The 16,046-nt window shown below is 40.9% G+C and overlaps 1 protein-coding gene across 1 annotated transcript; it reads left to right on the top strand.

The window, feature by feature from the left end:
* The first annotated feature begins 1,274 nt into the window (after positions 1-1,274).
* Positions 1,275-15,973, top strand: LOC147867630 (GCN5-related N-acetyltransferase 7, chloroplastic-like). The gene is made up of 5 exons (XM_087315418.1): positions 1,275-1,612; positions 2,057-2,212; positions 2,621-2,725; positions 3,653-3,773; positions 15,712-15,973. Exons 1-5 carry the CDS (start codon positions 1,328-1,330, stop codon positions 15,873-15,875), a joined length of 831 nt encoding a protein of 276 aa, XP_087171544.1. The 5' UTR covers positions 1,275-1,327; the 3' UTR covers positions 15,876-15,973.
* The last annotated feature ends 73 nt before the right edge of the window (positions 15,974-16,046 follow it).

Genomic DNA, 16,046 nt, shown 5'->3' on the forward strand with positions numbered 1-16,046 from the left:
AAAGATCTATGTGCAAATACTTTGTATGAATGATCATTATGTAATCATGAAAAATTGACCCAGGAGTCTTTTACATTGGGCCCCTTCACTACTATTCAAGAGAAGATAAAGTCATTATAGTTGGTTCCTTCTCTTCATAATTGTTTCTCATTGTGTTGTCCAAGGCTCTGCTGCTGCAACAAAACAATACTGTGCTCCAGTGATTGTATTTTGTCGATGCACTCTCATGTTCAAATGAATGCTAATTAAGAGGCATCTGCCGGGTAGAGTTTTGGAGTATGCATTGTACTAATCGGTTGCCCAGCCCATTCTAGGAGATGATAGAGAATGCGGGGATTTGAACCCATGACGTTGTATTGTGTTGATATCCACACCTTTTATGACTTGGTTCTCAATTACATCTATTGAATGGCTAACCATATGAATTGATTTTACCTCCCCTTAGGAATTTTAGGACATGGGATCGCTTTTATGACATGGATCAATTGATGTAAAAAGGGCAACTCCCCTTTGACTTGGGGGTTTCTACGAAACTCTTATCTATGGGTTATATGGGGTGAGTTTTGATATTCCAAATCGGATTGGGATTAGTTTCCCAAAAAGGGTATCATGATCTTAATAGATTGGTATGGAAATCAGAAAGTTGCTCTTTGGGGATTCATTCCCAATCCAATGGGAAAATAATGGAAACTCAGGTCAGGCGCTTAAAGCCCCCAAAAAAAAAACCCTAGGAGGGGTTTTAGTTTTTTATTTTTTTTAAAGGTCCAAATAATGGAAGCTGTTATGTTATGATGATGAGACAGTCAGAAATTTTCAAGGGCATTGGGGTTTAGATAAGAAAGTGAAAAAGGAAGGGGGGGGGGGTGTAGATGGCAAAAAGGAATGGTGAGGGGTAGACGATGAAAGGGAGAGGGGGCAGAAGTGAGGAGGAAGCCTCCTTACATTAAGTAGTCAGGTACTTTACATTAAGTCGTCAGTCCGAAAGGCGATGTAACTAGTCTCATTTTCTTGAACCTGATCGGAGGTAGATTCCCCGTTCTATGTATAAGCCTCCCTATAGAGTCTCTTTGTAATAATCGTTCCTAACTAATGGGAAAGTAGCTTCATTTTGGAAAAAGAAAGAAGAAGTGAGGAGGAAGCAGATAGATTTGAGGGGCAGCAGTAGAAATGGATGGAAAAGCACTCAAAAAAGAGAGAGAGATATAACGGAAAAGGTGAATGCAATTTGGGAGAGATAACAGGGAAGAGACAGGACAGGACAGGAGAAGAGGGTAGGCAGGGAGGTCCATTTTTTTTTCTTAGCTTTCACCGCTGGTTTGATCACACCATGAATTTGGTATACCCCACAACCACCTCCTTCTTAACCTTCAACCACAACGAGAGAAGGAGAAACCCTAGTGGTTGTGGTTGGATCATTCCTTCTTCTTCTTCTTCTTCTTCTTCTCCATTTCTGATATGTTCTGCATCTCCACACAGCAATGTCTCTGTTTCTACACTGGACAATGCCACAGTCTCTCTATTCCAAGCTTCATGTGATCAACACCTTCAATCTGCTTGTAGCCTTCGTGTTCGCACATTTTGTCATGTTCCTCAACACACCTTCAGGGCAGAGGTGAGTACACACTGCCTTATCTCTTGGGCTGTGTGTGTGTGCGTGTGTGTGTGTGTGTCATTGATTTCACGATCAAGGGGTTATATCATGTTTTGGACTTCAAGGGAATGTTTTCATTAAAGACATGTCAAAAATTGCTGTAGAATAAAGACATGTCAAACATGCGATACAATACTGTCAAGGACATTCATGCCAAATTATTAGACCTATAATGTGGATAAGTTTATATACAAGGATGTTTTAAAAAATGTCACAGTAGACTCTCAAAGACGTCTCATGCCAAAGATATTTAACCTATGATGTAGATAAATTTATATGCGAGGGTGAAATTTATATGCACGCATAAACCATATCGATTTTAATTTGGTATTTTGTTTTTTTCTTAGTTTTACTTTGCTCTATGTAAACTGGTTGATCATAGGGGTGGTGTCTTGACTGATATAGGATCATCTTCAATACCTTTCAGCCATTGAATTTGAAGCATTGAAAGAAAAGGTTGAAGGTAAAAGGACGGCATTTGGAAAAGTTCATTGCGTATTGGCAACTCTTCCTTCAACCAGTATTGATTGTATGCATGAAGAATTACTGTCACTCTGCAAGGTAATCTTAAAGTTTTATTTTTATTTGTATGTACATTGTGTGATAACTTATGATTATCTTTTCTCGAAACTTGAACTCACAAACTTAAACGTAAAATGCAATCTTTTGACCTTTAAGGATATCGATACCTCTTTCTCTATACTGGGACATGTGCTGATACAAAGTAACTAGTGACACATGGTATGCACTAAAAAGGAGTTTCCTCTCTGTTTTGATCATATGCATAATGCACCATACAGAATATTTGAGCCATATGTGCATGTGGGCATTTATGTATAAAAGGCATACATATGATTTACAATCTATTCGTTGGAGATAACAATGTCAATTCGCTTTTAATTCACGGAGGTTTTTAATTAAATGCATATATGTGAGTTGCCTCAAAATATTTTTTGCCATGAATGGCAGATAGATGGAGAGATGGGAACATCTGAGGATCAAGTAGTGGTGGGGTCTCTTGATATCAATCAAACTGCAGTTTTGCCTAATGAACTCATCGGAAGTCGTCCCGAGGTTTGATAATCGTTAATATTAGATCAAACTAATGATATTATTGAAAATAAAGAAATCAATAAGTGAGGACGTTGTTCCTCCCAACCACCCCCAAGCAAAGGCTTTGAGAGGACCCTTAAACTTCGCCAAACCAGCATACATGGTTCAGAGATGTACCATGGCGTAGATGAGATGATAGGCACCTTGACACAAAAACTTTGCCAAACCACCAAAGTCTCCGAGTCTCTCACCCAGGAGATGATAAAATGGGGTAGTTAGTCCCATATTTATATATTAAGCCAAAGGCTCCTTGGCCGCCACGTAGTGCCTACATGTTGCTGACCATGCTAGGTTGCCTCAAACCCTACGATAATTATCCTTCCTTATTTATTTATGATAAATTAGTCTTCCCATTTGGACCTAAAGCTATGTCCATAATGGTGTGGGTTTTTCCTGATCAACGGATTGCAAGTCATCCTGTTTTGCTCCTAGTGAGCTTATCAGAACTCATCCTGAGGTTTGATAATCATAACTAGTGTAGTTTGGGCCTAGTGAGCATACTCGTCCTGAGATTTGATAGTCATAATTAGTGTAGGTTTTGCCTGATGAACTTATTGCAAGTTGTCCCGAGGTTTGATAGTCTAACTAATGAAGTCTATCTAGTGCTTGATTCAGGTTAAGATTCTCTTAATCTCTATTTATTGCTCAAATAAGGATATGGCTGAGATTCAAGTCAAGTAGATGCTCATTTAACCCACATTTGCGCAAGCATAGAAGTTGAGAAAAAGAGACTGGAAAACTAAATTTCACTAGTGTAAGGTGAGTATTTTTATGATAAAAAGCAAAAGAAGGGAGAAGGTAAATACTCGATGAAAGTATTCAATACAAAAGATGTAAAATTGTGTAAAAAATTGAAAACAAGTGTTACTTTGGATGCATTATTGATAGGGTAATGCAGCGAATCAATGTCGTGGATATCTTAGCAATGTTTGTGTTGCAAAAGAATTGCAAAGAAAACGCATCGGCGTAAGTCTTATTGCATACGCAAGGACAGTTGCAATATCACTAGGTACGTTTGCCAACATGTTTTTGTTCTTGATTGTATCCATTGATTTTCTTCTTTTTCATCCTGAAGTTATTTTAGTTTTGATGATTTACCTTATGGGAGTGAGAGAGAGAGAGGAACTTTATACTCATGCAACATGATACTCTGAAATACTCCAATTTTTTGTCATTTCCCCAAATGCTCCTATATTTTCATTTGACCAAATGCCCCTATATTTTCATTTCACCAAATGCTCTTGGTCAATCCCTCCAAAGAGAGAAAAAGGAGATAAATTGATTGTATAATTTCTTGAATAGTATTTAACTGAGAAAAATGTGCACGAATCAATCCAATACCTTTGCTCAAATAGCAATTGTTCCATGGCATAGTTGATGACTCGGTGAATGGTGCAATCGAGGACACTCTCAACTGCTTTTATATAAATGGCATATATAATACACTTTTTCTCATTAATTATTGATGACATTATGACAACGGTAGTTTATTCTTGATGAGAAGGAATAAATGATATGACAAGAAAGAGGTGAACTTTAAGTACATGGGTATATCCACCACACATGAGTTCACATATTGGACAATTGAGTTTGATTCTCAACACACCCTGTCAAGCTCAATTTTGTCGTGGATGATACTTACATTTGGCTTGATATATTTTATTTTCTCTGTCAAGCTTGGCGAATTAGGGTGGACATAGCCTAGGTGCCTTCCAAAATTGTCCATGCCAAGTGCCTTGGTGGAGAGTTTCAGTCTAGTGACTGGTTCAAACATGTTGGTGATCCCGTCTTACTATGGTCCATTTCAAGATGTAGACTTGATGCATATCAAAATGTTCATTTTTATTTGGGACATTGTTTGTTCTGGTTTGAGCGATATATTCACTTGTTGTCTATTTGTATGACCTTCTTCACTCAAGGTGTGCTTGCCCATAAGTACACCGAGAGCATCTATACAGGAACCGTATTCCACACCATCTTTGTTGGAGGTATGATTATCTTCATCCTGCTCATGCATCTTCGACTTTCCTTTGAGCAAGTGAACTCAAGCAGATATATTTGCCCATTGGCTATTTACATGACCTTTTTCACTCTAGGTGTCCTCGCCATAAGTATACTGAGATTGTCTATGTTGGAGGGTGGCAGCTCCAGACCTGCACTCTCTTTCATATTTATTATCTCTGTACTACATTCTCTCTTTTCTCAGATTCTTCTCTCTCTAGAATCTGCAACTCTTTAAATGCCTTCTCTCTCTAGAATCTGCAATGCTTTAAATGCCTTTTCTCTCTTCTACCTTTTCCAAGATATTCCCTTTTATTCCTAGTTTTTTGTACCTGTTTGGTAGTACAAGAGTCACTTAACTACCAAACAGCCATTTCACCCACATTCCCCAATTTTGTATAAATAGGCTATACCAGCCTCTTTTGTATAGTTTTTATTTTCTTTTTTGCTACTTAAAACAAGCTCTATTCCTTGGCTGTGTCTTTGCTCTTTGCAACCATTTTTTCTACTGCTGTCTAACAGCCTTCTCACAGCTTGGCTGTGCCTATTTTGTTTTAAGTCTTCCGCTGCTGCTATTAACAGCTTTTCTCACATGGTATCAGAGCAGTGAGGTCTCCATATCCTCAGCCTGATTTTTTTTGCCAAAGAGCACACATGCCTATCTTCTTTTATCCCTCCCTCCCAACCCTACAGAGGAGGCTCTTCTGTTTTCTTTTCCCCTTATCTGAGCCTCACCTAGCATCTAGGGAGAAGTAGAAAGACCCTGAGTATCTACTTACAACTGCTGTAAATTGTCCAGCTGTAGCTCAAGAGGAGGATATCCATGGCCTCACATGCCACCATTGTTTCATCAACCATTCCCCAACTCCCCAAAGAATCCATCTTGGATGGGAACAATTACTTGGATTGGGAGCTACAAATAAAGACCTTGCTACAATACCATAGTTTATGGAATGTAGTCAATGGTAGTGACAAGAAACCACCAGTAACTTCATCCTCTTCAACCAAATCAGTTGCCGGCTCATCTAACACTGAGATTGAAGCTTGGCTAGATAAGGATTCTCGTGCTCATGCTTTCCTCATGTTTAATATTAAACCGAGCATCGCTCGTCAATTTCAAGATAAAGATGACGAGACAGCCAATGAACTATGGACAGCCATCAAAAGGAGGTATCATCGAGCTAATCATGCTCAAATGATAGCTATTGAAAGCCAACTAGCAAATCTCAAGATTCATGACACTCCCAACATCATGGATCAAATAACGGAATTTGTCACTCTCCAAAAGGAACTAGTTTCTTTGGGAAGCAAGTCCACTGAAGTTGAGTTTGTGCATCGTCTAATGATAAAGTTGCCTGAGTCATTCTCAGCCTTTTGTGACACCATTTCTCTTCTTCCCAACACACCTGACATGAATACATTTCTTGGTATGCTACAAGATAGGGCAACAAGGAAGAAAAGTGCTCAAACTTCCAATGAGACGCTTCTACATGCGACAAGTAAAGGCAAGTGGAAGCAAAATGGTAACTCCTACAACAAACCCAATCCAAGACTGCCAAACAACCCAGCTTACAAGGAGCTCACTTGTCATTATTGTGGCTACAAAGGTCACATTCAGCCAGATTGTCGGAAAAAGAAAAGGGACAATGCTAAGAACTCTTCTTCTACCAGAAATCAACCTACACCGAAATCCAACTCGGCCCACTCAGCCAAAGAAACAGTTTTCCTTGGCATTGAGGAACATACTTCACATTTGGCTGGACCAACTACTTCAACTATCGATGAGTGGTTAGTAGATAGTGGTGCCACTTCACACATGACCTATGACAAATCCATTTTGCATGATGTGAAGCCTAGCTCTTCCCAAATCTCTATAGGAGATGCCTCAAGCATTGAGGCTTCATGTGTGGGTAATGTGTTTCTTGACAATTCTTCAAGTGAAGAACCTGTCGTTCTTCAAGATGTGCTAAATGTGCCTCGCATCTCTACCAACCTACTTTCGGTTTACAAAATCACCAAGCAAGGTTATGGAGTCTACTTTGATAGCTCAGTTTTGGAAGTGATTGACACCAACAGCCTACAAATTGTAGCTAGTGGCACACAAGAAGGGGGTTTATATTGCCTAAAAAGCTCCCATAGCCCCTTGGAAAACTCCAAATCTCATCTTCTTCATCTTCTTCAAGGCTCTCATGCCTTGGTGGCACAAGAAGATCCCACGTTGTGGCATGCTAGGTTTGGTCATCTCAACTATGATTCTCTTCAAAAGCTCTCCTCCTCCCAACTAGTTGAGGGTCTTCCTATTTTCAAATCTCCCAATACCCCATGTGTTGCTTGTCTTCATGGCAAGCAACATCGAGAGCCTTTCCCTCATGAAGCCACTCACCGAGCAACATCTATCTTGGAGTTAGTGCACATGGATCTTTGTGGTCCCATGAAAACCACTACTCTTGGTGGTGCACGCTACTTCATGCTTATAATTGATGACTTCTCCCGCAAGGTTTGGGTTTATTTTCTTGTAGAAAAATCCCAAGCCTTCGCAAAATTTCAAGAATGGGTAGCTCTCGTGGAGAACGAGACATCGAAGAAAGTTAGAAAGATCAGGTCGGACAATGGTGGAGAGTTTATCTCCAAAGCTTTCCACCATTTCTGCTCTCAACGAGGCATTGCTCGCCAATTTTCTACACCCAATACTCCTCAACAAAATGGAGTCGTGGAAAGGAAGAACCGGACAGTCCAAGAGATGGCTCGTACGATGCTATCTCAATCTGATCTTCCTCTCTCGTTTTGGGGTGAAGCTGTCAACACAGCAGTCTACATCATCAACTGCTGGCCAACAAAAGCAGTTGCTAGAATGACGCCTGAAGAAGCATTTACAGGTGTAAAGCCCTCAGTATCTCATTTTAAAGTCTTTGGTTGTGATGCTTATGTTCACATTTCAGATCATAAAAGGACGAAATTTGAGTCCAAAACCAAGAAATGCAAATTTCTTGGTTACAGCACACAATCTAAAGCATACAGGTTATGGGATTTAGAGTCAAAGTCCCTAGTCATATCTAGGGATGTTCATTTTGTGGAGTCTCAGCCGGATGACTCTAGGATTTTACCTGAGTTCATGGTTGAAATCCAAGCTCCTCCGGAATCTCCTATTTTAGACGAAGATGTCTCATCTTCAAGCCCCCCATCTCCTCCTACTCAATCTCTAACTTTGCCAACAATTCAAACCTCTCCCTCAACTCCACTTGTTTCCACTCCCTCTACAAACCAACTTCCACCACTTCCCAAGTGGCTTCAAGCCACCATTCGTGATTCTCATCTCTCCGATGCTGAACTTCATGAGTATACATCTGGTTCTCGAACACGTAAGTCACAACAGCCTCTTCACTCATGCAACTTTGCCTTATTGTGCACTGTTGTGCAATCAAAAGAACCCACAACAGCAAAAGAGGCCCTTGTTCTTCCAAAGTGGAAAGCAGCAATGGAAGTTGAACTTGATTCCATTGAGCGGAATCATACATGGGAGCTGGTCCCACGGCCACCACATCGACAAGTCATTGGATTGAAATGGATTTTCAAGACCAAATACCATGCTGATGGTACTTTGGATAAGCACAAGGCACGTTTAGTGGCAAAAGGCTACTCACAAGTTGAAGGAGTGGATTATGAGGAAACTTTTGCTCCAACAGCATGGTACACATCTATCCGATGTGCGCTTGCACTTGCTGCTCACAACAAATGGGCCGTTTTTCAAATGGATGTCAAGTCAGCCTTCCTTAACGGTGACTTGAAAGAGGAGGTTTATGTTGAACAGCCTCCAGGTTTCGAGATTTTAGAGCAGAAAAACATGGTCTACAGGTTACACAAAGCCTTGTATGGCTTAAAGCAAGCTCCCAAAGCTTGGCATGACAAAATTGATAGCTTCTTTCTCTCTCTTGGGTTTCAGAACTGTTATGTTGACAACAATCTCTCTCTCTCTCTCTCTATATATATATATAATCAGCTCCTCGGTCGACTCAATGTTTGATGGCCGTTCTGGAGCTGAGAGGAGGTGTTGGAGGGTGGCAGCTCCAGACCTGCACTCTCTTTCATATTTATTATCTCTGTACTACATTCTCTCTTTTCTCAGATTCTTCTCTCTCTAGAATCTGCAACTCTTTAAATGCCTTCTCTCTCTAGAATCTGCAATGCTTTAAATGCCTTTTCTCTCTTCTACCTTTTCCAAGATATTCCCTTTTATTCCTAGTTTTTTGTACCTGTTTGGTAGTACAAGAGTCACTTAACTACCAAACAGCCATTTCACCCACATTCCCCAATTTTGTATAAATAGGCTATACCAGCCTCTTTTGTATAGTTTTTATTTTCTTTTTTGCTACTTAAAACAAGCTCTATTCCTTGGCTGTGTCTTTGCTCTTTGCAACCATTTTTTCTACTGCTGTCTAACAGCCTTCTCACAGCTTGGCTGTGCCTATTTTGTTTTAAGTCTTCCGCTGCTGCTATTAACAGCTTTTCTCACAGTCTATATAGTAATGGTATTCCTTGTCATATTTATTGTAGCGTGCCATATAAGTCTAATGGTCCATCATGTGGATCCGTGTCACATTGACCAAGGTTCATCTCACCCTTGTTGGATGACTTTTGGCCTTGCCTTCCACCATACTTCTGGTAGAGCTTAGTGTGTACAAATCATGTAATGTTGAGTACAAAAAGATATTCAATATCTTTCTCGCCTACTGTTCCTTCATACACACACACACATACACACACACAGACACACACACACATATGAAGAGGGAAATACCAAAGATTTAGCTCTAGGGAATGTAATGAGCATGGGATGATGATGAAGAGAGAATGCCCAATCCGTTTATCACATCTTGGCATTTATCATCATCACACCCCTTCCACACTTGGGAGGGTATAAAGGTTTATAGGTTCGCTCTTTACCATCTTAGCATCACTATTGTTGGTGTTGGTGTTGGTAGTGGCAACAACATTAGTGCATTCCATATATCTTGATTCTTTAGCATTAGGACATTTGCAATGGCAGTGGCACAAGAAAAGAATAATTGTAATAAGGTCTTAAAACGGTGAGAAAAGAATAGATCCTAATATAAGTAATAAGGGTGAAGGGATAGAGTATTATTCTTATCATATCTTCTAACACGGGGAGGGAGAAAAATGTCTATGCTTCTTCTTTGTGCATTTTTTGGTCGTCTCTTTCCTTTTATTTGTGGTCATTGTCATCATCTTATTAGAAATATTGAGAATCGAGTAGATAGGTATATAGAGTTACAACTGCAGAGATGGATATATGAAAACAGAATTTCTATTACATATGAGAGTAGTTCAAAATGGTAGTTTTCCCATGCGCTCACACCTTAGAGCTTAGATAGGATATGGACCGGCTCACTACAAAATTAGTGGGGACTGATGATCAATCTTACCACTGTGTGAGAAAAGTGACTTATAATCTATGTTTGGTCTTAGTATAAATGTGCAAGTCAGTTGACAGTAGTGGAGATATTCCTTTTCTGTCAACTGACTTGTCATTTAATATGACCCAACTCCCTAGGTACAGGCTAGTGCTAGATAATACTTATCTTGAAGTCAATGACGCATACTTCAAGACTAAGTACATCGTAACTTGCCCACAAAATATTCTAGCTGACTTGATTAGCCAATCCTTTTATCTATTTCTCTCTTTCCTAAATATATTGTGTCCTACGCATCTACGGTTTCCTAGATTAACACCTTATCGACCCATATGGTCGAGTTGCACACTAGCTGCTCCTCATTTGGGGCGCTATCACAAAATGTGCACTCTAAGAGCACATATGGGGATAGATTTACAATTTGGGGCTGATCATTGATTATATCTAACACGCCCCCTCAATGATCAACCCATTGAGTTCACTTGGAATTGGGCCAACACCTAGTCGTCGAAGGTGTTGTTGCAACTGTTCTGCTCCAAGCGCCTTTGTGAAGATATCTGCAGCATTTTCTGATGTTGGACAGTACTCAAGCTCCACAATCTCATCATTTATTAGCTCCCGCACATAGTGATACTGAATCTCTATGTGTTTAGTACGTGCATGAAATACGGGGTTCTTGGCAATGGCCATGCAACTCTGATTGTCACACCTCAATACCGTTGCCGTCCTTATTGGGACTGCCACATCCATAAGGATTCTTCTTAGCCAAACTACCTCGCATGCCGCTATGCATGCTGCTTTGTATTCTGCCTCCGTTGAAGATAGTGCCACTGTTGGTTGTTTTTTACTACTCCATGAAACAGCTCCAGATCCTATTGAAAAACAATATCCAGAAACTGATTTTCTGGAATCACTATCTCCAGCCCAATCAGAGTCGCAATATCCACTAAGTTGGTCAATTGTTGGCTTGTAGAAGATTCCATAATTTAAAGTACCCACAATGTACTTTAATACACGTAGAGCAGCTTTCCAATGAGTCTCCTTCGGCTTGTTGCTGAATCGACTCACCACATTGACTGCAAAACAAATATCCGGCCTAGTGTTGCATAGGAAAATTAGACTTCCTACTAGTTGTCTATACTTCCTTATGTCAACCATTGGTGATGAGTCTTCTTGGGATAGCTTGTAGTTTGACTCCATTGGAGTCGACTTCGACTTGCTGTCCATCATCCCGAAGGTCTTCAAGATCTCTGTTGCATACTTTCTTTGTGACATGAAGATGCCGACCGAGGTTTGCCAAACCTCAATTCCAAGGAAGTAGTGTAGAATCCCCAAGTCTGTCATTTCAAACTCAGTTTTCAAACACTCTTGTGTTTGGCCAATGCACTCTTCATGGTCACCAGTAAGTACTAGATCATCCACGTAAATGATAATGATGACTTGTTTCCCGTCCTTCATTTTGACATACATACTTGCATCCGAAGCACATTGCATAAAGTCGATTGATCGTAAGAAGCTGTCTATCCTCTTGTTCCAAGCTCTTGGTGCTTGCTTTAGACCATATAGTGCCTTCTTCAGCTTGCAAACTTTGTTTTCTGAATTCGGTATCTCAAACCCCGGTGGTTGTGTCACATATACCTCCTCCTTGAGATGCCCATTCAGAAATGCTGATTTGACATCCATTTGATAAATCGGCCATCCTCTTGAAGCAGCCAACGCTATGACCATTCGAATTGTTGTCATGCGAGCTGTCGGGCAAATGTTTCTTGTACATCGAACCCTTCAATTTGGGAGTATCCTTGCGCTACTAGCCTGGCCTTGAATTTCTCCAAAGAGCCATCAGCTTTATACTTTACTTTCCATACCCACTTCGTGCCTATCACCTTCTTCTTTGTTGGCCTCTCTACCAACTCCCATGTGTCATTTTTCATGATGCTATCATATTCTGATATCATCGCCTCTTTCCACTTCGGGTCGGCCATAGCTTCCTCCACCGAGGTCGGCTCACTCACTGAGCCTATGATGTCCACCATCAGAGCCATGTTGACAATGTGGTCAGAGGTTCTTCCTTGCTCCTGTATTCTTCTTGATCTTCGTAATCCATCAGTTGAAGTTTCAGGAAACTCAACTTTAGGAGTATGATCATTGAAGAGTTGTTGAGCCCACTTAGGTATTTTCTTTACATGTGGGACGGGCATAGGCTGAACTAGTGAACCATTACCATCAGATGGTTCAGCTTCCTTTTTTGGATAATGGGTCGGGATTGGGTAAAATACTTCTTCAGTTGATGAGATAACTTGAGAATTGTTGTTCTCAGCTAGCTGTGGTTGTTCCTCATCGAACACCACATCGCGGCTTGTCAATATCTTTCTTGCCTCTGGATCGTAGAGTCGATAGGCCTTTGACTCTTCACTATATCCGAGAAAGATACACTTTTTGCTTTTAGCATCCAACTTCTTTCTGCTCACATCTGGAATATGTGTGTAGCACATACACCCAAAGGTTCTGAAGTGCAGCACTGAAGGTTTCTTGTCTGAATAAGCTTCTTGGGGTGATTTCCCTTGAAGTGCCTTCGTGTAGCTCCGATTGAGGATGTAAACGGCTGTGTTCACTGCTTCAGCCCAGAATGGGTTGGGCAGCGCTTGTGCCTTCAACATACACCTAGCCATCTCGACAACTGTTCGATTTCGACGTTCGACAACGCCATTTTGTTGTGGGGTGTAGGCAGTTGTAAGTTGGCGCTTAATTCCATGCTCTTTGCAATACTCACAGAATTCTATTGATAAGAATTCTCCACCTCGATCAGAGCGTAGCTCCTTCACTAACTTTCCAGACTCTCGCTCGACAAACTTATGCCATCTTTTGAAGATTTTAAAAGCTTCAGCCTTCTCCCGAAGGAAGTAAACCCACATCTTTCTGCTGAAGTCGTCGACTATTAGCATATAGTAGAGAGATCCACCCATTGCAGGAGTCACCATTTTTCCAGAGAGGTCAATGTGTATTAGCTGTAGAGGAGTCTTTGCCCGATTTTGACTCTCTTTTGGAATGGCTGATCTTTGATGCTTGCCCATCATACAAGCATCACAAACATGACTTAAGTCAGATAGGGTTGGCAACCCAACTACCATATTCGACTTCTTCATCTCCTTCAACACAGCAACGTTGAGATGCCCAAATCTCTCATGCCATTGCTTTGTGTTGGTACTTGTGCTGTGGTCAGTAGAAATGGTAAACGCGCTCAGCTCATAGAGATTGTTGCGCCTCACCCCTATTCCTACAACCTTGCCAGCAGAATCTGTTATTTCTGCACCCGACTTCTTGAATCGAACATCAAGACCCTTGTCAGTCAGTGCAGAAATGGACAGTAGATTCTTCTTCAGATCTGGCACGTACAACACTTGAGAGAGATGCTTTGTCCCACCGGTCGTTGCTTTGAGGGAGACGGTTCCGGTTCCTTTGGCCGGACATCGAGCATTGTTCCCGACCACAACATTGATGGGCTCTTGTAGAGGTGTCCAAGAACTGTACCAGTCACGATTACTGGTCATATGTCGGGATGCTCCACTATCGAGAATCCAAGACTCATCAACAACTTGAGTGTCAACTGAAGAACACACTTCTTCAGTTGCGACCCATAACTCAAGTTCATCTACGACATTGTTAGCGGACTCGGGCTCTCTCCAAGAAGTCTTATTAGAACCATTCTTCTCATCCGCCATCTTCTTTCGACAATCCTTGATTGTGTGACCCTTCTTGTCACAGTAGAAACATGATCCATTGAACTTCTTCTTCTTCGGTATCCTATTCGCAATGTTTGAATTGGATGCCCCTTCACCCTTAGTCCTAGAGACAAATGCTGAATCTTCCCTTTCTTCTCTTGTCTTCAGCCGAAGCTCCTCTTCAAGTAGCATTGCACTTAGTTCATCAAATTTTAAAGGAGTGGGTCGAACCTGAGTGTTCAATGCTGTCACAATGCCATCATACTTGAAAGGAAGTACTCGAATGCACCGACGAGCCATATCCTCTTGAGAGACGACTACTCCAACAGCCGCCAGCTGATCTTGAAGATCCTTAATCCTTTTTACAAAGGATTCTACTTTCTCTCCATCAGCGAGCTTCTCTGCAGCAAGCTGATTTTCGAGGTTTTGTATCCTTGTATAGTTTCTGGTCTCATACTGGCTGGCCAATATGCTCCAAGCTTCATGTGCCCTAGTTGTATGTTGCACTAGTGTTAGTACGGAGTCACATACACCAGTGACTATGGTACATAGCGCATCAGCATTCCTTCTCTTCCAGGCTCGAAGTAGATCAGCATTTGGAGGAATTGATGTGGTAGGGTGTGGAGGGTCAAAGGTTGCCATGGGCTCAGGGTCTCCCCCTGTGGGTCCCATGATTGTTTCCAACAACTCGTAGGAATCCAAAATGGCAGACATTTTGAACTTCCATAGAGTGTAGTTGGTTCCATCTAGCTTTCCATCAGACAATGGAGGTGGGCGAATGCGCAATGGAGCAGCTGCAACATTCGTGGACAAGGCCATTGATACTCTGTCTCTCTCTCTCTCTCTATTTCTCTCTGTTGCTAGACAGCAACTACCCGTATATACCTAATCTAGATCAACCTCTTCGCTCTGATACCATATTAGAAATATTGAGAATCGAGTAGATAGGTATATAGAGTTACAACTGCAGAGATGGATATATGAAAACAGAATTTCTATTACATATGAGAGTAGTTCAAAATGGTAGTTTTCCCATGCGCTCACACCTTAGAGCTTAGATAGGATATGGACCGGCTCACTACAAAATTAGTGGGGACTGATGATCAATCTTACCACTGTGTGAGAAAAGTGACTTATAATCTATGTTTGATCTTAGTATAAATGTGCAAGTCAGTTGACAGTAGTGGAGATATTCCTTTTCTGTCAACTGACTTGTCATTTAATATGACCCAACTCCCTAGGTACAGGCTAGTGCTAGATAATACTTATCTTGAAGTCAATGACGCATACTTCAAGACTAAGTACATCGTAACTTGCCCACAAAATATTCTAGCTGACTTGATTAGCCAATCCTTTTATCTATTTCTCTCTTTCCTAAATATATTGTGTCCTACGCATCTACGGTTTCCTAGATTAACACCTTATCGACCCATATGGTCGAGTTGCACACTAGCCGCTCCTCATTTGGGGCGCTATCACAAAATGTGCACTCTAAGAGCACATATGGGGATAGATTTACAACTTGGGGCTGATCATTGATTATATCTAACACATCTCACTACCTAAAATTGTGAAGTGTATCTCAACATGTGAGACATCACCATCACCATGATTTGTGTGGTCATAACATCAAAAGATTGCTATGTGTTAAAATGGGTTCATAAGGGAGAGGTCTCCAAAAATGGTGACCAACTCTTGATGATAACAATAGGGAACTAGTCCATGAGATGTACGCTAGTAGTGAGTAGGGATTAAATTATATTAAATCAACCATTATCCCCTTTCATTTTTTTTCCAGGTATTACAGACTTGTATACCCATGTGGCTATAGGGAATGAAAGTGCAATTAAGCTATATGACAAGTGTGGCTTCATTCAAGAATCAATGGAGAAATCATCTGAGGCAAGGTTAATGGGACGACCACCCCGTCTCCTTTTATGGCTAGACCTAAGACAAGGATAAAAATGTATCATGGTTCTTTTTTATGATAATTTTTTCCCTTGAAAGCCAAGGTCAGGAAAAAAAATTGAACTCTTGGCCTTTGGTTGATGAGGTAAGTGTTATGCCATAAGATAGTAGTGATTTTGGTGTTTTGTTCATTAATTGTAATATTAACTTCTCTTTTATACATAA

Source organism: Azolla caroliniana, unplaced genomic scaffold, assembly GCF_043228905.1.
Source record: "Azolla caroliniana isolate FFs.n. ecotype wild unplaced genomic scaffold, voAzoCaro1.0.p SCAF_2, whole genome shotgun sequence".
NCBI lineage: Eukaryota > Viridiplantae > Streptophyta > Polypodiopsida > Salviniales > Salviniaceae > Azolla > Azolla caroliniana.

Coding starts and splice junctions, on each gene's coding strand:
- LOC147867630 (XM_087315418.1), top strand. CDS start 1,328: ATGAATTTGGTATACCCCACAACCACCTCCTTCTTAACCTTCAACCAC. Junction 2,726..3,652: donor TCATCGGAAGTCGTCCCGAG/GTTTGATAATCG, acceptor CATTATTGATAG/GGTAATGCAGCGAATCAATG. Junction 3,774..15,711: donor GACAGTTGCAATATCACTAG/GTACGTTTGCCA, acceptor TTTTTTTTCCAG/GTATTACAGACTTGTATACC.